Source organism: Abramis brama (genome assembly GCF_963993115.1).
Source record: "Abramis brama genome assembly, chromosome: 7".
NCBI classification, from domain to species: domain Eukaryota; kingdom Metazoa; phylum Chordata; class Actinopteri; order Cypriniformes; family Leuciscidae; genus Abramis; species Abramis brama.
The window spans coordinates 38,300,472-38,322,530 of NC_139969.1; the positions used below are offsets into that span (position 1 = coordinate 38,300,472).

The following is a 22,059-nucleotide window of genomic DNA, read 5'->3' on the forward strand; positions in this document are numbered from 1 at the left end:
GGGTTTTCAAGTAATATCATTAAGGTGTAATAAATAAATAAAAAATAATCTGAACCAAATGGAAATAAAGGAAAGAGGGGTCACGTTGGGGTCACATACCCAAAATTGACATTGAAATATCTTTAGCCAGTTGTTACAGATCCAATTGAAATTAAGTCTTACCTAGCATATGATTGGCAACATGGACCTGAATGTCCCATTTACTGTAAAAGACCATCTGACACTTGATGCACTGGTAAGTCTTCTTCTGAACAGTGGGGAAAAAAAGAAACATCAAATAAAGATGAATAGTGTTGGACAATAATGTTTAAACAAGCAAATACATGTCTTTTGCATTCATAAAAAATATTTGTTGTTTTTCCCACTTCTCTTTAATTAAATAAACGGTACTATACAATAAATCTTTAAAAACAATAATTAGCACTATTGTATTGATGGCAAATATACTGAGTATGTAGGTTTACTGTGAGGCACACCTTACCTCGTCACTTTGGGTGGGGCTAACTCGTGACATGGGGGAGCCCTCGGGAGTCCTGAAATGAGCACCCTCTGGTGTTTGGTCTTTGTGTACTGTCTGCAGGTGTGCCTGAAGCTCCGCCTCTGACTCGAATTTAACATTGCAGCTGGAACAACGGGTCTTGGAAATTGAGGGTGATACTGATGAAGACGAGGAAGAAGAAGAGAGAGTCTTTCTCTTCACAGGACCAGGGCTAAGGCTCTCCCCTTGGGTCCATCCAGCAGCAGGACCCGTTGACGTTTGAGACCCATGATGCAACTGTTTCCCTCCATTTACAGTTGAGCTCTTGCTACCAGCAGCATTGACACATAATGTGCACAGGCCATATGTCAAACCATTAATGTCAAGTTTCACCAAGTCCTGCCTAGAGTAGAACTCTTTGAGACATGCAGCACACTTGAAGACTTTCTGGCTTTGACTGTGTTGAAGTTGTGTGGCAGCTGAACATGCAGTTTGGTGATTTGTAGATGCTGGTCCAGTCTTCTGCATGTGAAAGGTGCCGTGGATCTTGAGTTCTAGGGTTGAGGTGACAGTCTGCATGCAGACAACACAGCGGAAACCAGTCAAAGAGTTACGCAAATCTGGATGCATCTGACAGTGCTCTAGGAAGTCGTCCTCACTCTGCAGAGGTAATTTGCAAATCCGGCAGCTTCCAGTGTCCAGGCTTTTGCTGTGAGTGACCTTGTGTTCTGTCAGAGTAAGTAGTGAAGGGAAGCGCTCTCCACAAATGGGACACATGTAGTGTTTGACAGGCCCTATGTGTGTTTGCATGTGCTCCCGAAGTCCTCCCTCCGAGAAGAAGGTTCTAGAGCAGACATTGCATTTGTGGTTTCCCTTGATCATTTCTGCCTTTCTCTTGTGCATAGCACTCTCTCCTGGGCGAATGTTATGGTCACGAAATTGGTGATTGGTTAGGAGGGACTCCATGGTATAGGATGCACCACAGATGTCACAGCTATACATGACCTCTGAGGTATCAAAGTCTTCTTCGCTGCCATCATGACTGTTGCGAGACTCCCCTGCACCAGTTCCTCCATGGCTGTTGGTCAGAAAGCCCTGGAAGTCTCCATCATCTTTGGCAACTGAATCACCGCTACCTGACATGGATCCATTGGTGCTGCAGTTCTGGGTCTTTCCCTCAAACACACAATGCTTTTCACGAAGGTGACGTTCTAGCAGATAAACAGCATGGAAGGCTTTGCAGCAAAAGTGACAATTGTATTTCTTGCTATGGGTGGTAATATGACACTGCAGCTCTACTTCTGTGCCAAAGGACTCACCACAAAAAATGCAACGGTGTGAGCAGCCCTGATTTTCAAGGTGACTATGTTTGACATGCAATTGAAGGTCAGCCTCATGCCTGAAATCCCAGTTGCAAGAAGTACATCGGTATACCTTCTTCTCATTACTGTGCTTCACTGCAAGATGGAGCTGAGTTGACACTTTAGAATCAAACACCTCCTGGCAGAGAGTACAGCGAAAAAACATGAAGGTGTGCATATCCAGGAGATGTTTCTGCAAGTCATCAACAGATGTGAATTGCTTGTCACAGCTCTCACAGATGTAGTATGTAGACATGATGGTGAAATGAACAGTCACGTGTTTAAGCAGAGATTCCTGGTTAGGAAAGTCCTTGTTGCACTGTGGACAGGTAAGCTGTGGCACGACACCATCAAGGTGGGTCTTTAGGTGTGTCTGGAAAAGGTCTAAGCTGGTGTACTTAGCCCCGCACTGGTTACAAATGAACTCGCTTGAACATAAGGAACTGCTGTTCTGTTTGAATAGTGAGGCCTGTTCTACAGACACTGGGGATGAGGGGCTGAGGACTCGCAGAGATCTTCTCCCATTGTTGATATAATTCAGTGCAAGAGGGATGTTCTTGTGGTTCTCTTTTATGTGTTTGTTAAGCTTCAGAACACTGTTAAAAATGGGGGAGTTGGTACAGTAAGAGCAAGAATAGATCTCCACAACAGGATCTTTTGGAGTGACGGCTAGAGGAGAGTCAAATTGCAAGCTTCCAGAGTCACAATGGGTTTGTCTGACATGTTCCTCTAGAGTGGCCTCAGTTAAAAATCCCATAAAGCACTTGGGGCAAAAGAATGCATTGCTTTCTTTGGCTACTGGACTAGGAAAGCCATGTGAGTGCCGTATGTGCTCTTGCAGAGCATTAAGATCTCCAAGCACCTCTGGGCAGAAATTGCACTGTAGCAGGCCATCAGACAGGTTAGCAAGTACACCTGAGGGATCCTCGGCATTGTGGATCTGTTTCAGGTGTTCGTTCAAATTGCAAAGGGATGGAAGGATCTCCAAGCAAAATTGGCAGGTATGCGCCTGCTCTGGCTTGTCAACATGCTTTGTTTTAAGATGAATCTGCAGCACAGCGAGGCTTGAGAAAACTTGTTTGTTGCAGTAAATGCAGCTGTATTCAATTTTTGGCTGTTTGGCAGATCGCCTATACACATCATTATGAGTGGCCCTCTTTCTTCTCCCACGTGTCTTGGGGACTGTGGAAACGGTCTCCATCATGGACAAACTGTCAACAGAAAGGTTAGAGTCTGGGGTAGTGCTTGAAACAGAAGTATAACCTACGGGCAACACGGAGGGGCTATTACTGGACTCTGGTATTTGGTGAATATCCATGTGAGTGTACAGCTCTTCTACAGTGGGGAAGTTCTCAAAGCATACAGTGCATGTGTTGCTCTTCTGGTCTCTCCCATGCACCTGATCGATGTGGCTAAGCAGCTTTCCTTCATCACTGAACGGCTCGTGGCAATAAATGCACTGCAGACCAGGTTCTAGACTCCCTCCTACAGGAGAAGAGCACTCTGGGTGGCTTTCTGCAATGTGCTTCTGCAGTTCTTCAGGCATGTCGAAACCCTCCTCACAGCGGCTGCATTTGCGTGTCTCTTTTAACCTCCATTCTTGAGGAGACAATCCTTTCGCTCCATCCTTCCCACGTTCATGCACCTGCATGTGCCCATGAAGCGAGTTGGTGGACAAGAACCCACGGCGGCACACTGGGCATTTATGGGGCTTGTTGGCAGCGTGTGTTTTCATATGGATCTTTAGATGATCACTGCGTGAGAAAGCAGAGTCACAGTCTCCGCAGTGGTACTTTTTGTCACCAGTGTGAAGCTTGATGTGTCGGTCACGGCTGCGCTTGTGCTTGAACAAGCGACTGCAGTATGTGCAGCTGAAGGGAAGTTTATCTCTGTGACTTTGTTCGTGGCACTTAAGGAAACTCAGGCGACTGAAGGATTTTGCACAAAACTGGCATGGGTAGGGTAGGTTGGCACCTCCTTCATCCTCACCATATTCATAGTCATCGACATGGCCTGGAGATGTGTGGTCTTTACTAGATGGCGAGGATGCAGGCCAAGAGCAGGATGGGTCATCTTCTATATCAGTTCCATCTGTCAAAAGACAAGACAGATTATGTTAACTTTTTACTGTTTTGTGGTATACAGATGCAACAGGATGTCTGTCTTCTAACAAAATGGCATTTGTGAGAAATCTCTTCTTTCAAAATTCTTTTAATTTTTTTTTATGGTCAAGTTAGACGAAAAGCAAGGTCCATTATGCCATGTATTCCAATAATATTTGCAAGTATGCTAATCTCTGGTAGGAGTTATTATACATTAGCCAAGGACTTGTTTTAGGAAAGTTACAATAATATGTTATAGAAAATGACTTCTAGATTCGCTGACAATTCACAGACCCCAGCCTTCATCACTCCAGTTGTCTAGAGGCAATTCTATCTGTTTCCTGATGATATGCTACCATGATTTAAGTGCCCCTCAATAACACAGAATTATCAAGTGTAGCGTCAGTTCTGGCAGGTCAAGTTAGTCAAGCTCGCATCAGCTGACTCTCAGCTGATCCACATCTACCTATAGGAATACGACGCCTATCACTGTATAAATATATAAGCTCCTTCAGTATTATCAGCAGCTATCGCGTTTCTCAGGAGCTAATTACCCTCCTCCATCCCCAGCTCCTCCTCTCGTCAGTCAGGATTTGGCATTCTGATACCCTTGAATCAGAATAAATTCTCGAATTATGTTGTACTTTAAAATCTTGAATTAATGATATCTGCATACATTCATGTTGGTTGTGTTCCGTTTACCCTAAAGGGGGTTATTACTGCTCTCCCTGCTCTTATCTATGCTAGGCTGCATGGATGCACAGGGAGTTCTCGCCCAGAACGGACCCATACCGCCAATCCAAACTGTATGCTAATTGTCAATCGTATTTGATGATAGTGGTCCTGACAGAAATGTGTTAATATGGGTGTCAAAAAATATATATGCACCACTTAAGCTGTTCTTTTTTGTATGCAATATTTTATCTATATATGCTTTGAAACTATGTATCATGATGTGCATTATGGAAATAAATTTCACTTTAACATGAAGTACAGTCATGTTTTTAATTTTATATAATTTGTTCTGTGCGCGAGTGGCTGTAATGTGTTGTAGTTGTAAGATATTTGTAATTTGTAGTGATTACAATTTAGCTCAAAGGAATTATTAATTAATTTATAGGGAATTCAAAAGAGTCACTTATTACAACCGAGCAAATGACTCGTTCGCGGTTCATTTGAACTGGCTGCAATTATCAACTCTGCAACGGATATAAATATCCGAACTATAGTGAAACACTATATAGTTAGCAAGGTAACTTAGATCAGAAGTTTAAGACATTAAATTTGTAAGCACAATAACACAAGTAATATTTCTCTTTAAAATACAAACAAGACTTTATTGATTATTCTAACACATACAACTAATATCTAACACAGACACACACATTCATACGCGTTGCAGAAAGAAAGAGAGTAAGGAAAGATTAAGTTTTAAGAGTGAGTTTAAGAGTGAGATGATGTAATCCCAAGTTTCTATGCACTTATAAAACACAACCTGAATGAACCATCAATCATTAGTTTAACCCTTTTATCGTTTCCTAGGTTATTAAATCAGTATCAAATACACCAGTTCAGTTTAAGAGTCTGGAGGCAGTACTTGCTTGTCTTTGCTTTTGGGGATTCCCTTTTTGTTGCGTGTAAAGGGTTTTCCCGGTCCGTTCGTTGGCTGGTCTCCGTGCCTGATGTCTGGGTCACGTGGTCAGTCACGTGGCGTGCTGGCGGAATGAAAGTCTTTGTTTGAAGCTGGCTTTGCAGAAGAAACGTGGCTCGAAATCTTGTCGCAAAACTTAACTTAGAACCGAGACTCACAACGGAAAAGAAAGGAAACTAAGAAAAGAAAGGAAATTGAGAAGAGTAGATGATGGCTTGAATGAAGCTGTTTAACCCATGTTCTTCAGATCTTGATTTGGGTTATTTCGTCTGCGCGTTTTACATGGTTACTTGTCTGTCTTAGATCTTCATCTCCCGCTGCATTTTTGGTTCTGCACTGCAACTCTAAACTTTTGTTCTGGTGTTAAGATTTTAAACTCAAATGTCCGCCCAGCCTCCTGGATCAGTTCTAACCAATTAGACACTGTCTTTGTTTAGGAGGTGGCGTTCTCTTCACTTCTTATCATAAATCAAGCTTATCTGTGCTCTCCTTACTCTCTAAGCTCTAGCAAAGAGTACAGAGGCCACAGCTAAGACATTATTACTATTATAAGAATCCGAAACATTTTCCACAGATTTCAATCAAGCCATCCTTTGAATTAAGAACATACGATAATATTGATATGAAACACAACACATTTTGATTCAAACATCTAACAATTATAACAATTACATGAATTGTATGGCATCTAAGCATATCAGATACACCCATCTATTGTAGGAACAATATAGAATCATGTCGTTGCATGATGCTTGATCTATAAGTCCATTGAAAATTGTTCTTGAATGATTTTATTTATGTTATAGGTAAAATCTCAGCTCTGTGGTTTGAAACGATTTTACACCCTGAGGTCTATCAGAGGTCCTTAAGGAGGGGGGAGTCTGGAATGTTGTGGGCTCGAGCAGCTTCTGCTGTTATCTTGATCGGGCTGAATTGTGCTATCTCTGAGCCAATCATTCTTTTCCAAGCTATCTTACATTGACCAGTTCTTTCTTTAGTTGGGCTCATCTTCTTTGAAGCTTGCATGGCCATAAAGTTCTTAGCTGGGGGTTTTCGTTGGTCAACGGAGACTGGCTGGCTGGAGCCTTCTTTTATGGCTCTGGGGTTGGTGATTTGGTGTCTGGAATGTTCAGTTCTGTGAGAAATTATGTTTGAACAATTCACCTGGAAGATTCATTTGTGTTTGTTTCGCACTCAATCCTACATATCCCCTCTTCGTACGGCGATGTGTTAAGATGAAGACATCGGTGAACGCTGGAGAAACACGGGTAGAAGAAACAGACACATACAAAGCAAACAACAAGACAACACCTCCATGACTGGTCACTGTACTGGTGCAGGGCATTAGATTACTTAAGTATTAAAAGTTCAAGTTCATTCTCTCAATATGGTCTATTATATTGAGTAGAGTTTAAATTTTGGGATTGTTATTCTAATTTGTTTCGGTACGGTGATTCTTTGATCAAATTCTGTGATTACGTTTGTTTGTTATCTTCTCTTCTAAGTTGTTTTACGTTAAGACGTTTTACCTTTTATTTTCTGGTGACATAATTTGTGGTAACAATTATGTGAACTATCATGCATGGAGCTCTCTGGCTCACATTCGTTTTAAGGCGGCTTACAAGTGTCAGGCGTGGTGCGTCAATCCTACTACCATGACCTTGACCCTTAAGGGGGTAGACATGCATTTTACCTAATACAAGAAGAAGGAAAGTTAAGGAAGAGGTAAAACAAAACAATTGAGTGTTCCTAGTATGGCTTATAACTACTGTTGTGCAGCTAAGGTGTCAGGTATCACAGGGTAATGAGAGGTGTTCTACTTGTTGGATGGATAGCTAGTATGTTTCCTATGGTAAGTGTAGCTAAGTCGTTAAGCTAGTTTCTGAAGTTAGTTTTCTACCTGTGGGGAAAACATGTTTGTTGAATGTTTTCCATGGTAGATGTGGTTAACCTCTACGTGTTAGTGAGCATGTTAGTGGCGTAGGGTAATGCATGTATGTATGTATGTATGTATGTATGGTCAGATCTGTCTCAGTCTGTTTGGCTCCCCCCTTTTCTTGAAGGCTTGCCCACGTGCTTCTTGGCTTAGCTTTGATGAGCTTAGATGAAGATTGGCTTGTTGCATCTTTGCCTTAGGAAAGGGATCTTCTATGATCTGCTGGGGGTCAGTCCAGTAAGGCAGGAAGTTCTCTGGCAGACATTGGGAGGCAGTTTGGCATGGATGCGTGAAGCTGTGGTGCAAAACTTTGTCTCCGTTGTTGTACTCCTCTTGTGATGCCTTCTGGTTGTGACAGACTTTCTGACCTTCTGTGCTTACTGTGGTTACTGTAGCACACACGTGGTTCTTGAGTTTGGAGCTTGTGTGATGGTTTCTTTGTGAGTGATGGGAAGCCAGTGTGGTGTTTTCTGGTACCTCTGGGTGTTTGTCAGTGGTTGGCTGTGAGAGACCCCTCTGTTCTGTGTTGTTGTAGAACAGGTGGTCGTCATCTTCATTATGAAGGTGTACCAGATGATCATTGGTCTTCCGTTCCATCGCTAGTCATAGTGAATTTGACTCATCTTGTTGGTCATTCGTGTTCAGCTTGTTTTCTATGAACACTTTCATTTGCCTCATTAGTTGCTCCATGTCTTCTGAGGGTAAACTGTCTTGTTCTTGGGCACACTCAGTGTTGTGTTTGTTGACTGAGTGGTGCCGGGGTGAGTTTCAACGTCAAGCTTTACTTGAACACAACTTTAAATAATTCCTATTCAACTATACTCGGACATACGCAGTGTTTACACGAGAATTAATTGAACAGACACAGATAAGCTTATAGTTTATCACGGGATTGCCGTGGGACACGCACAGACAACCTGAGAAACAAAGACTAATCTGTGAGGAGAATATTCGTCCCAGTGGAACACGCACTGAGTGACGATCAGATAAATAAGGACTAACATTCACGTTAGACGAGGGACACGCTCGTCCGTCCTTTACATGGTTATTTTAATTACTGCAGTTTTAATTTAATTCATCTCTCTGACTGATACAAACACACATAACGTTATAGCTATTTGAAAGACTCTGGAACACGCAGATGTCTTAAGCTATAATTGAAGTATTTCAGAATCGAGGGACACGCTCAATTGTTACCTTATCGTTGCGTGGGATCTTATATCTTGGGTTATTTTACTGCAGTTTGAATAAAATAACAAATAAAAAGAATAAAATGGGGAGGCAGACTAGACTAGAGTAACAGCTCAAGCAGCAGGTCATTCATTCAAACAGAGCGCGCGGCGCGCGCTGCATACCTCATACACACAGACTCGGAGGTTCGGATCTCTCCGCATAGGCTACTATGAAAATATAATTACTTCGTATATGCTTACAATTTTAGGTTAAACTTCCCGCATTTGTCTCCACCAATATGTAAGATATTTGTAATTTGTAGTGATTACAATTTAGCTCAAAGGAATTATTAATTAATTTATAGGGAATTCAAAAGAGTCACTTATTACAACCGAGCAAATGACTCGTTCGCGGTTCATTTGAACTGGCTGCAATTATCAACTCTGCAACGGATATAAATATCCGAACTATAGTGAAACACTATATAGTTAGCAAGGTAACTTAGATCAGAAGTTTAAGACATTAAATTTGTAAGCACAATAACACAAGTAATATTTCTCTTTAAAATACAAACAAGACTTTATTGATTATTCTAACACATACAACTAATATCTAACACAGACACACACATTCATACGCGTTGCAGAAAGAAAGAGAGTAAGGAAAGATTAAGTTTTAAGAGTGAGTTTAAGAGTGAGATGATGTAATCCCAAGTTTCTATGCACTTATAAAACACAACCTGAATGAACCATCAATCATTAGTTTAACCCTTTTATCGTTTCCTAGGTTATTAAATCAGTATCAAATACACCAGTTCAGTTTAAGAGTCTGGAGGCAGTACTTGCTTGTCTTTGCTTTTGGGGATTCCCTTTTTGTTGCGTGTAAAGGGTTTTCCCGGTCCGTTCGTTGGCTGGTCTCCGTGCCTGATGTCTGGGTCACGTGGTCAGTCACGTGGCGTGCTGGCGGAATGAAAGTCTTTGTTTGAAGCTGGCTTTGCAGAAGAAACGTGGCTCGAAATCTTGTCGCAAAACTTAACTTAGAACCGAGACTCACAACGGAAAAGAAAGGAAACTAAGAAAAGAAAGGAAATTGAGAAGAGTAGATGATGGCTTGAATGAAGCTGTTTAACCCATGTTCTTCAGATCTTGATTTGGGTTATTTCGTCTGCGCGTTTTACATGGTTACTTGTCTGTCTTAGATCTTCATCTCCCGCTGCATTTTTGGTTCTGCACTGCAACTCTAAACTTTTGTTCTGGTGTTAAGATTTTAAACTCAAATGTCCGCCCAGCCTCCTGGATCAGTTCTAACCAATTAGACACTGTCTTTGTTTAGGAGGTGGCGTTCTCTTCACTTCTTATCATAAATCAAGCTTATCTGTGCTCTCCTTACTCTCTAAGCTCTAGCAAAGAGTACAGAGGCCACAGCTAAGACATTATTACTATTATAAGAATCCGAAACATTTTCCACAGATTTCAATCAAGCCATCCTTTGAATTAAGAACATACGATAATATTGATATGAAACACAACACATTTTGATTCAAACATCTAACAATTATAACAATTACATGAATTGTATGGCATCTAAGCATATCAGATACACCCATCTATTGTAGGAACAATATAGAATCATGTCGTTGCATGATGCTTGATCTATAAGTCCATTGAAAATTGTTCTTGAATGATTTTATTTATGTTATAGGTAAAATCTCAGCTCTGTGGTTTGAAACGATTTTACACCCTGAGGTCTATCAGAGGTCCTTAAGGAGGGGGGAGTCTGGAATGTTGTGGGCTCGAGCAGCTTCTGCTGTTATCTTGATCGGGCTGAATTGTGCTATCTCTGAGCCAATCATTCTTTTCCAAGCTATCTTACATTGACCAGTTCTTTCTTTAGTTGGGCTCATCTTCTTTGAAGCTTGCATGGCCATAAAGTTCTTAGCTGGGGGTTTTCGTTGGTCAACGGAGACTGGCTGGCTGGAGCCTTCTTTTATGGCTCTGGGGTTGGTGATTTGGTGTCTGGAATGTTCAGTTCTGTGAGAAATTATGTTTGAACAATTCACCTGGAAGATTCATTTGTGTTTGTTTCGCACTCAATCCTACATAGTTATACTTGAAGTATATACCCAACAGAGTTTGCAATCATTCAAAAGATGACCAGCCACAGCAAACAAGTAAAATTTCCTCCAATATAAGGAAAGTCCAAGTTGGTCGACTAATCGACCAGTCGGTTGCTGAATGACAGTGAGGTGAACTACTGAGTTTAATAGTTGTATACAGTATGAAACAAATTTAAAGTGAGATGCAATTTTCAAATAAGTAATAGTCACCTCTTTGCGAGCATTTTGGCACGCTGATAGCATGTTGTAATTTATTTATGCTAATAGTCAGCACTGGAAAGGACTAAAACCGAAAGGTTTTGTCTCCCAAATTCATCCAATTTAAAGTATCCACCATAGCCACCAAAGCACCACTTTTGTGCAGATTCTTTGCATTCAACAATAAACTTCCAGACAATCACTGTCACCCTTGAAATTGTCTGGTGTGAGAAGTGTTCACATTATTACATTGCTCTGAAAAAGTAAGTACACCCAATGAAAAGCATTGCTTCTTTTTTCTTTTCTTTTTTGGACTTGATTTGTTCCGGTGCTGATTTGTTATAGTGTGGTACCCACACTCCCAGGTGTCTGTCAGAACAGAAAAATGACCACTTTAAAATAGTTGCAGTACAAAAAAAAGTCTCAAACTGTTGGATGTTGTGCAATCACCATATTTCTAACCTAACAGTAATGAACTTTTGCACGCAGAGCGAGAATCACCCCAAGGACAAGTGATGACATAGTTTATTACCTATTAAATACACAATTTGAAGGGTTTTGCTTAGTGTCCGTATATCCCAAACAAATATGTCTGATCAGGAGCTGGTGGACATATGCAACCTAATTATACAGGCATTCCTTAAAACGACTCAGTTACGTATGTCATAGGGTCACATAGGGTCAGTGAACCAACGAATTGGGATATCAATTTGTCGGTTCATTGACCTGACGTCGGGAGTGACCGACTTAAAGGGAACTAACTAGTTCTTCATACAAACAATAAACTGGTCAATTTTTCCACATCCCTTCTTAAATAATGGAGTGAATTGCCAATGAGGCTTTGCTGGGAAATGGAAAAAACAAGGGGAAATGGCTAGGATTTATGAGACATCTTCAAGCAACCTACTCGCATATTCATGTCTCTTCCATTGTTTTTACCTCAGGTTCTGCAAGGGTAACATGCATTTATGAGCACTCAAGCCATGACAGCCTATCTTCAGGAAACAGATAACAATAGAGGTTGACCTGCTGTTCCTCTAAACACACAGCTTTACACAGCTCAGCCCAAGATACACAATCTGAATAATTATCCCTTTTCTATTGCACAGTTTAGGTCTAAAAAAGTATCACCAATGCTCAGTCACAATGCTAACACAAATGGTTACCCATAATGCAATAAAATATATAATAATGTACTTCCGATCAGCAAGCCAACTGTGATTTAACACTTTAAGATGTCAATGTCAGGATTGTCTAGTGTCCATGAGCAAGTGTGTGAACACTGACTGATGGGATCAGAGTCAGGGCAAAAGAAAGCATGTTTTTGTCTCTCTTTCTTGTCTTGTTTTTACCCTTACTTCACTCAGACGAGAAATGTGCAGGACGCTAGCCGCCTGAGTAAATAAAAGCCAGAGTCTCATGGGTCCTCATCCCCGGCTCATGGCAGCGGCCTCTGTGCGCCTGCCAAAGGGGATGCTGGTCCTGAAAACCTACACCCTACAGCAGAGGGTCTGTCTTTGTTGGCCTGCCAAAGCCTTCCTGAGCATCACTCGTCCAACATCCTGCCACTCGAGAGAGGAAGACCTCCATCGTATGGGCTGACATTGGTGCAGGATTTGATTTTGTTTTTAAGCATACAGTGCATGTAGCTCTTCAAGTAACCCATTTTTCTGCTCTGCACAGCTGGAAACACTTTTAACATCAGCTTTATGAGTGCTTGGAAATGGAATAATGCATTTTAATAGTTAAGTACAACTACTGTTGCTCCATTTAAGGTCCCTAATACACTGAAACATTAAGGTCTTTCTTACTGTCTTTATTTATAATAAGTAAACTAAATTAAACATCGACAAACAAAATGTTTTTGGTTTAATCTTAAGTACAAATTTTACTTTTATATTATAGTTAATTTAGTGTATGTACAGTATATATATATATATATATATATATATATATATATATATATATATATATATATATATATATATATATATATATATATATATATATATATATATATATATATGTGTATATATATATATATATATATATTGTTTTGGGGTTTTTTTGTTTTTTTTTTATTATTTATTTTATTTATTTATTTTTAGGTTACATTTAAGGAACTAAAACATTAATATAAGTTGAGAAAAACTCATATTTTAATGTAACAAATTAGAGTATTTTTTTTAAATTTGGCCAAAAGTATATTTTTTGTGTGTGTATCCAGTACAAACTAGTTTTAATGGCTTCTATAAAGATGTAGATCTGTAAAGAACCATTATAACTGAAGTTTGGTAATTATTTATTGCTGAAAAACAACTACATAAAAAGGTGCTGAATCGCCTGAATACTTCAGATTTATTGCGTTCCTTAGGGGAAAAATAAGAGTTCCTTCTGTTGACATTTGAAGGTTTAGCTGAGTGAATATGTCCTGAAAGCACTGTTGCTAACTAACGGCCCACTGGTGTGGTCACTTTAAAGGAAGCAGACAGGAAAAAATGACATGAACACATGTTTAAAGGGAAATCTCTTAGTTCAGAGGAAGATGTTATGAGCTGTAAGGGTGATAATGAACAGTTTGTGAAAACAATGGAAAAATGCTAGTTCTTCTCAGGAATGAGAAGCTCAAATTTTCATTAAAGCGTTTACACAAATTATTCATGTTTAAACTATGCATTATTTGAGCTTTCTTAAATTTGTCCAGATCTATAGGCAAAAAAACCTTCCTTCCTTTGTATCCTAGCAGGCATCATGCAAAAGATATGTAGAATTAAATTAACTCAAACTGGTAGGTCTCAGGCTAGAATGTATAATGTGTAGGTGTTCAGGCGAACTTTCAAAATGGGAAGTATCCAGATGGGCTGCAATCCCCTAAAATTTATTTTGCCAACCCAGCTGCCATGACACAATTCAAAATGATGATCGGACATCTCCCAAGTCGGAAGCGTCAATAACCCAATTTATTTAGGCTTGACCTTAAAGCAGAAGCAGGGGGAGGGGGGAGCAATCGAACTCGGGTTCGGAACAGACAATCGAACCAAGTGTGAAAGCGCCCTTAGGGTGTGTCCACACTTGGCATGTTTGGTTGTATTAAACCGAACCCTGGTGCGATTGCTCTGTTAGTGCGGTTCATTTCAACAAGTGTGAACGCTGCCATCTGAACCATCTGAAGTATGTTTGGAAGCGGACAGAGACTCATCTTTTCAGTGTCTCGTTCCACTTGTTTGGTGGCACCAGGGGTCAGATGGCAGCGTTCATACTTATTCAAATGAACAGCACTAACAGAGAAATCACACTAGAGTTCACTTTAATCCAACCAAACATGGCAAGTGTGAACACACCCTGAAAGTGCATGCTATTAGCAGTCTTTCACAGGCATCTTGTGATATTAACATTTAAAGTTAATCTTTTAAAGTTAAGTGAGAAACAACTACAGGAACTTCCAAATATTGACATCAGTTATTATTATTGTTGTTGTTTATAATACTAATACCAATGAAGTTTGGTTCTGCCTCATCTGAATGAGTGTGTGCTTCACACTGAGTTTGCCAGTGCCTTAGTTCTTTAAACTGTATTTAAGCTGGAATATTACTTTCAGTGTGATGTTTCAACATTTGAAGGCTCCTTTCCTTGCGTAACATAGGAATGCATTGATGAATTTCACTCGTAGATCAGCTAGAGTCTTCATCCATCATAATTTCCAACAGGCGATGGCTAAGATGTTTAATCTTGTTCAGGAGGCCAGTTACTGACTCTTCAGCTGTGATTGCATCATGCTGACCTAAATTCCCGGACCGCTGAGAAAAACATAATCTAGCCAAATATCACTAGAAAAGTAGTTTTGGATATATTTTCTACCATTGTTACGAGACCTGAATATGATAGCAGGGATGAAGTGTTGGAGGCTTTGGGTCATTGTAAAGCACTGTAGCCATAGTTCATATTAAATGCACACACTGATACGAATTGGCATGACAATACGCAATAACCTTCAGAAAATGTATTTTACAAAATTACACTCATCCAGTATTGATATCTGCATATGAGAAGATCCAGTATGACTCATATGTCACTGCAAGAATGAATGTACTGACAAGCATTTATGGTAAACTAAAATATACTTTAATGCCATTTATATTGAAACTTGTATGTCATATATTTCAATATATTTGTCATTATACAGCTGTAAAGGCCCGTTCACACCAAGGACAATAACTATAACGATAACGTTTAAGATATAGCTCTAAAAATCATTCTAAATATAAAAAAACACAGCACAACTATAACAATAACGGCACTGAGAAACAATATCATTGGAATAATTTTCAGAACAATTTTTTTTCCAGCTGATGAACAATAAAAACATTGACAGCCAATCAGAATCCTTCCTGCTTTAAAGGAGAACTCCGGTCAATTTTAAAATTGAGCTCATTTTTTTGTAAATTTGTAAATAGTAATCGATTGTCGAGTTCACGTGCATAGGTTTAGTTACCTATGATCACACGCGTGAACTCGACAATCGATTACTGTGGACTTCTACCGAAAACAGGATGTAAATACAGGTACGTGCGCTGGCTGAAATAACATCATTTTTATTCATATCTTTCACATCTACTGCAGTCAGATTCACCCGTGTTCACTCTGAAGGAATCACTCACATGGCTGGGCACTTGTAATGACACATCAAGGATGTTAAGAGGCTAAAACCAGGTTTAAAACTTGCCCCATTGAAGTCAACAGGGTGCAAATTTTAAAAAGAGGATAACACGGTGTAGGCAATACCGATTTTTGTCGTTGTTCTCTGTACTGACAGCACTCCAAATTTACAAAAAAATTAGCTCAATGTTAAAATTGACCGGAGTTCTCCTTTAAGAGCTTGAGCATTTAAAGCGACAGTCGACAAAACTGAAGTGCGCTTATAATAAACAGAACGATATCGGCCGCAGGTGTGGATGAAATACAGTTATCGTTATAGTTATCATTCTTGGTGTGAACGGGACTTAATGGTGAAGATGAGTACAAATTTATAGTACATTTAAAATACTGTGTATTATCTTGTACTATCAAATATAAAACTACAGTTCAAAAATCACATACTTTAGAATGTTAGTCAAAATAAGTGTTCTTCTTTAAAACACAACAAAAGATCATTAAAACAATGATTTAAAATGTACTTTAAAGCAAAACTTTAATTTGGCATTATTATAAAACACACTTTCTAGAAGTGTATTAAGAAACAGTCATTAAAGTGCACTCTCCTTGAGTACACTTCATTGTCATTATTTTTACAGTGAGGAAAATAAGTATTTGAACACCCTGCTATTTTGCAAGTTCTCCCACTTGGAAATCATGGAGGGGTCTGAAATTGTCATCGTAGGTGCATGTCCACTGTGAGAGACATAATCTAAAAAAAAAAATCCAGAAATCACAATATATGATTTTTTAACTATTTATTTGTATGATACAGCTGCAAATAAGTATTTGAACACCTGTCTATCAGCTAGAATTCTGACCCTCAAAGACCTGTTAGTCTGCCTTTAAAATGTCCACCTCCACTCCATTTATTATCCTAAATTAGATGCACCTGTTTGAGGTCGTTAGCTGCATAAAGACACCTGTCCACCCCATACAATCAGTAAGAATCCAACTACTAACATGGCCAAGACCAAAGAGCTGTCCAAAGACACTAGAGACAAAATTGTACACCTCCACAAGGCTGGAAAGGGCTACGGGGAAATTGCCAAGCAGCTTGGTGAAAAAAGGTCCACTGTTGGAGCAATCATTAGAAAATGGAAGAAGCTAAACATGACTGTCAATCTCCCTCGGACTGGGGCTCCATGCAAGATCTCACCTCGTGGGGTCTCAATGATCCTAAGAAAGGTGAGAAATCAGCCCAGAACTACACGGGAGGAGCTGGTCAATGACCTGAAAAGAGCTGGGACCACCGTTTCCAAGGTTACTGTTGGTAATACACTAAGACGTCATGGTTTGAAATCATGCATGGCACGGAAGGTTCCCCTGCTTAAACCAGCACATGTCAAGGCCCGTCTTAAGTTTGCCAATGACCATTTGGATGATCCAGAGGAGTCATGGGAGAAAGTCATGTGGTCAGATGAGACCAAAATAGAACTTTTTGGTCATAATTCCACTAAACATGTTTGGAGGAAGAAGAATGATGAGTACCATCCCAAGAACACCATCCCTACTGTGAAGCATGGGGGTGGTAGCATCATGCTTTGGGGGTGTTTTTCTGCACATGGGACAGGGCGACTGCACTGTATTAAGGAGAGGATGACCGGGGCCATGTATTGCGAGATTTTGGGGAACAACCTCCTTCCCTCAGTTAGAGCATTGAAGATGGGTCGAGGCTGGGTCTTCCAACATGACAATGACCCGAAGCACACAGCCAGGATAACCAAGGAGTGGCTCTGTAAGAAGCATATCAAGGTTCTGGCGTGGCCTAGCCAGTCTCCAGACCTAAACCCAATAGAGAATCTTTGGAGGGAGCTCAAACTCCGTGTTTCTCAGCGACAGCCCAGAAACCTGACTGATCTAGATAAGATCTGTGTGGAGGAGTGGGCCAAAATCCCTCCTGCAGTGTGTGCAAATCTGGTGAAAAACTACAGGAAACGTTACATCTGTAATTGCAAACAAAGGCTACTGTACCAAATATTAACATTGATTTTCTCAGGTGTTCAAATACTTATTTGCAGCTGTATCATACAAATAAATAGTTAAAAAATCATACATTGTGATTTCTGGATTTTTTTTTTTAGATTATGTCTCTCACAGTGGACATGCACCTACGATGACAATTTCAGACCCCTCCATGATTTCTAAGTGGGAGAACTTGCAAAATAGCAGGGTGTTCAAATACTTATTTTCCTCACTGTACATTATCTACAAGTAAAACTTTTTTTTTTAAACAAACTTTTAAGATCTGAAGTACACTTTACGCAAGTGTACGATCAATCCAGCTGAGCGCTCCTGTTGTTCATGAGGGCCCTGTGAGATCCGAGCACACGTCTGACACACACCGCTTCTGTCCACCACAGGAGAGCAGCAGCGCGTCAACGGGTTTGTCCACATTTACCCGCACTAACACTCGGTCAGTGTCCCAGAAATCACACAGCACAGGTGGACACCCAGAAAGACAGAGACAAATGAAAGATTGGGACATGAAAACTAGGACAGCCTCTCCTTCTGTTCTCCAGATTTACTGTGCGAGAAAACATCGATCGAGACAAAGAGACTGCCGAGACCCGATATTGATCAGAACGCGTCTGGATTCCTTCAATAAAGGAGACATATTTTTAAAAAAAGCTGATTGCAGAGATTTTCTATGATGATCGATAATAGGACAATCGTGATGGAAAAGCGAATATTTTCAGTTTGATACTGGCGTTAGCGCGGTTGATCAGGGTTTTTGTATCAGCTCTTCGCTCCATTATTCAGCTGGTCCTCGGGCTCGTCTCAGCGTGAAGCGCTCAGGGAGTGAAGTGCTGCTGAGCAGGTCAGGTATGAGTGAGCAAACAGGAAGGCTCTGCCCGGGGCCTTGGCTGGGTCTCTGTCCCCTGCGGCCCACCGGGGGGAGGGCAATCTGTCCCCCAGCAGAGCCCAGCCCAGTCCAGCCCAGCCCGGCCTGCTTCACTGGTTCCCCACCCTGAGAGAGCGAGTGCCACACACACCAGTGTGTGCTCGGCTACAACCAATACAGGCGGCCAAGAAAAAGCAGATGGATGAGCCAAACAAACTCCAACTGCTCATAGCAGTTCATATGTCTGTTTCACACCAGACACATTTCCCAGCATGTCTTGTTTCCACAACTTCAAAATGGCAAACAGTTTGTGACAACGTTTATTGGTATCAGGAGTAGCTCTAAAGGGGTTCGTTGTCCCAGTGTCCGTACGTTTGTTCTATGTTTTTATTTTATTTCATTTATTTATTTATTTATTTTTTTGGAAAGACAAATACTTATGTTCTACCTGATATTCAACAATTTGCATGCTTGTTTTGAAAAAAGGGCCTTGGATATAAATTAAGTTCTTAAAGGGATATGGTATGAAATATTACAGTATATACAATAAATGATTTATTCATGCACATCATTTTTTTCAAATTCCTGTTCCTGGTAATCTTGAATCAGAATAACTTCCCCTCCCTCTTCTCTTCTCTGATGACGTGGTTGGGGCAACCTGTCACTCACATGAGATCCACCAATAGCAAACCACCACCATCCAATCAATTCCCACAGACAAAAATAAGCCACGCCCTACATTTATTCTTCTTCTTTTACTTGGATTTCTGACTCAATAGGGAAGAAAAAAGACCTTAAGATTGTTAAGTAATATATTCTATACATCTATTTGCAAATAGACAGTCATGTAAATGATAGCCTATGTTTTTTGGTAACATTTATTTCATTTTAAGGTGACATAGTTACATGTTACTACTAGGGATGGGTATTGATAACCGGGTAAATTTTAGAACCGGTTCCAAATTTCCAAGACTCGATAAGAAATGCGCATTTCAATTCTGCTTATCGGTTCCTGTGTGCATTTTAATGTGATTTAAACCATTCATTTTCTGTGCAGCACACATCCAAAACGTGCACACAGAAAAAGTGTATAAAAGGTAAAAACCTGTACTGTTACACATGCGTGCAGCACAGAAAAAAAACGCTTGAATGGATCCGTGCAGCTCTTAAAGTGACCGCAGCCTAATATCACCTGTCTCTATAATAACACTAATCAAACAACAAAAGACAAAGATAATTCACTCGTTCTTGACTGAATAACTTTGTAACTATATTTGTAATGTAATTTTTATTTATAATGTGCAGTGTTATTTTACATTTGATTAGTTTCTGAACCTGAATACCTGAAAATCTTAAAACACTTTATTTAAATTGAATATTTGTTCAGTTGTATCTATTTGTTGCGAATGGCAATTTATTTGTTCTTTTTTAATTACTGAGTGTTTACATGTCTTTAATAATGCTTGAAATTTATATTAGTTAGGCTAGTTGTTTTTCTATGGTATTTTTAAACCCCAGGCAAACGCTCCTTGTGTAAGTGTTCTTTAGCCTGTTGATTTTTGTTCATGATATTCAGCTACAATGAAATATTTTGCAATAAGACTTAAAATAAATGTGAATGATATCTAAATTTATTTATTTTATTTTTTTACCTTATTGGAATCTAAATTAGGAATCGATAAGAATCGGAATCGTTAAAATTGAAACGATACCCAACCCTATTCCTTACCACTATTTTTTTAATAATTGTTTAATAATTTCAATGGAACCGGAATCACAACAGGAATCTTTAGACGGAACCAGAACCGGAAAATTTCTTACAATTCCCAAACCTAGTTACAACATTTCCAACCTTTTTACTATAGTAATAACAGTAAATTATGCATAATTACAGTAACTCTATAGTAGCCTACATGTAGTAAATTAACATTACCCAGTACTTATTTGAGTATTTACAATGTAAGTATGTCACCTTAAAATAAAGTGTAACCTTATTCAAAATGGCAAAATTTCCAAAAAAGTACTTTGCATCACAGGATATTACTGTAGGTTGTTCAATATTTATATCACACAACGGTTGTCAAATATTAATATTTAGGTGCTTACATTTTACCAAGAACTCTTTCATTAGATGAGAAAGAAAAGAGGGTTGCACTTTATTTTAAGGTGTCCTTGTTACAGTGTAAATATACATTAAGTATTGAGTAATAATAATTAACTCCATGTACTTACTACATGAATAGGGTTTGGTTTAGAGTTAGTTGCTTGTAATTATGCATATTTTGTAGTAATTACTATGGTAACTACATGTAACAGGACACTGGACACTGTAAAATAAAGTGTTACCGAAAATAAATGTCAAGTGCATAATGCACAGAACTGCAAAAATGGAAAGACAAATAATATCAGGAGGCAGGAGACATCATGGCTAATCTGGGAAAGTCTAGTTTAAAACAAACAAACAAACAAACAAATAAACAAATAAAATTCAGCACAGTAGGCTGACCCTTCACCCGGGATCTGATTAATCAGATTAATACTTGATACTCGTTCCAGGTTCACACGTCACAGGTGAAACAACAGCAGAACATATCTGAACGCAAGAAAAAAACATGAGGAGAGGAGGAAGAGAAAAAAAAACAAGTGTCAAGTGAAAAGCGTGTTTTTCATGCACTCCTGTCTGAAATGTCAGGATGAATTCCCCATCAGTGTGAAGATGCACTGACATACTGCCAAGCCTGAACACACACACACACACAGCATTCATTAATGATTAGATTTGGGTAAAGGTGGGCAAAACTCCTCGTCCAAGCTCACACAAACACCAGGGAGGCAGTGCCAGAGATCGGTACACTAAAGCTGACCATAATGACACGCAGCGTTTACTGAGCATTTGATGACTAATGATCTGTGATTATTAAAAATAATAAAGTAGTTGAATAATAGTTGAGTACCAGTTAAATAAAACATACACTAAATATTGCTACTGTATTTATTGTATGTATTATTATTGTTGTTTTGTAATAATTGTCAAGAAATGTTAAAATGTTAAAAAGCAGAAACTATTATATTATCAGTTTATTTGTCGCCTGTTGAAAGTTTTTGTGTTGATCGTGTACTTGAAATCCTAAAAGTACATACATGAGTAAAGTTTGTGAACAATCTTTAATGCTGGCCTGATAAAGACTGATTAGAAAGTTAGTAGTAGTTTGAAGGTTCTGACACCTCATCCATGGGTGGACGACAAACAGCGAAGGACTGTTTTATCCAGAAAAATATTAAGAAGAAGAAGTATGAGATAAAAATGCTTCACAAGCTCCACTTTTTAAATCAAATCCAGCTAGTTTAAATCAAATAACATTATGTTGTCTTTCTCAAGCTAACATCATAATATTTTCAGGTAATTTAAAACAAAGATATGCTGTAGAAATATTGCGTCATCAGGCGGATTATGCTGACGAATAAACCTGAATTTCATGGTCCAGGTAACATGGAAAATAAGTTTTC

General features: G+C 39.4%; 1 protein-coding gene across 4 annotated transcripts in view; it reads right to left on the reverse strand.

Annotated features, from left to right (window-relative positions):
• LOC311086572 (zinc finger protein 521) overlaps positions 1 to 22,059 on the reverse strand; it is a 103,165-nt gene that overhangs the window by 42,023 nt on the left and 39,083 nt on the right. For 3 of the 4 annotated variants that reach the window (XM_084119520.1, XM_084119517.1, XM_084119519.1), the window contains 2 exons: positions 482 to 3,930; positions 163 to 247 (listed from right to left, as the gene is read on the reverse strand). In XM_084119520.1, coding sequence (XP_083975646.1) covers positions 163 to 247; positions 482 to 3,574 — 3,178 coding nt within the window. In that variant the 5' untranslated portion in view covers positions 3,575 to 3,930. The remainder of the gene's footprint in view (positions 1 to 162; positions 248 to 481; positions 3,931 to 22,059) is intronic. The other variant, XM_084119518.1, reaches the window with a different exon arrangement.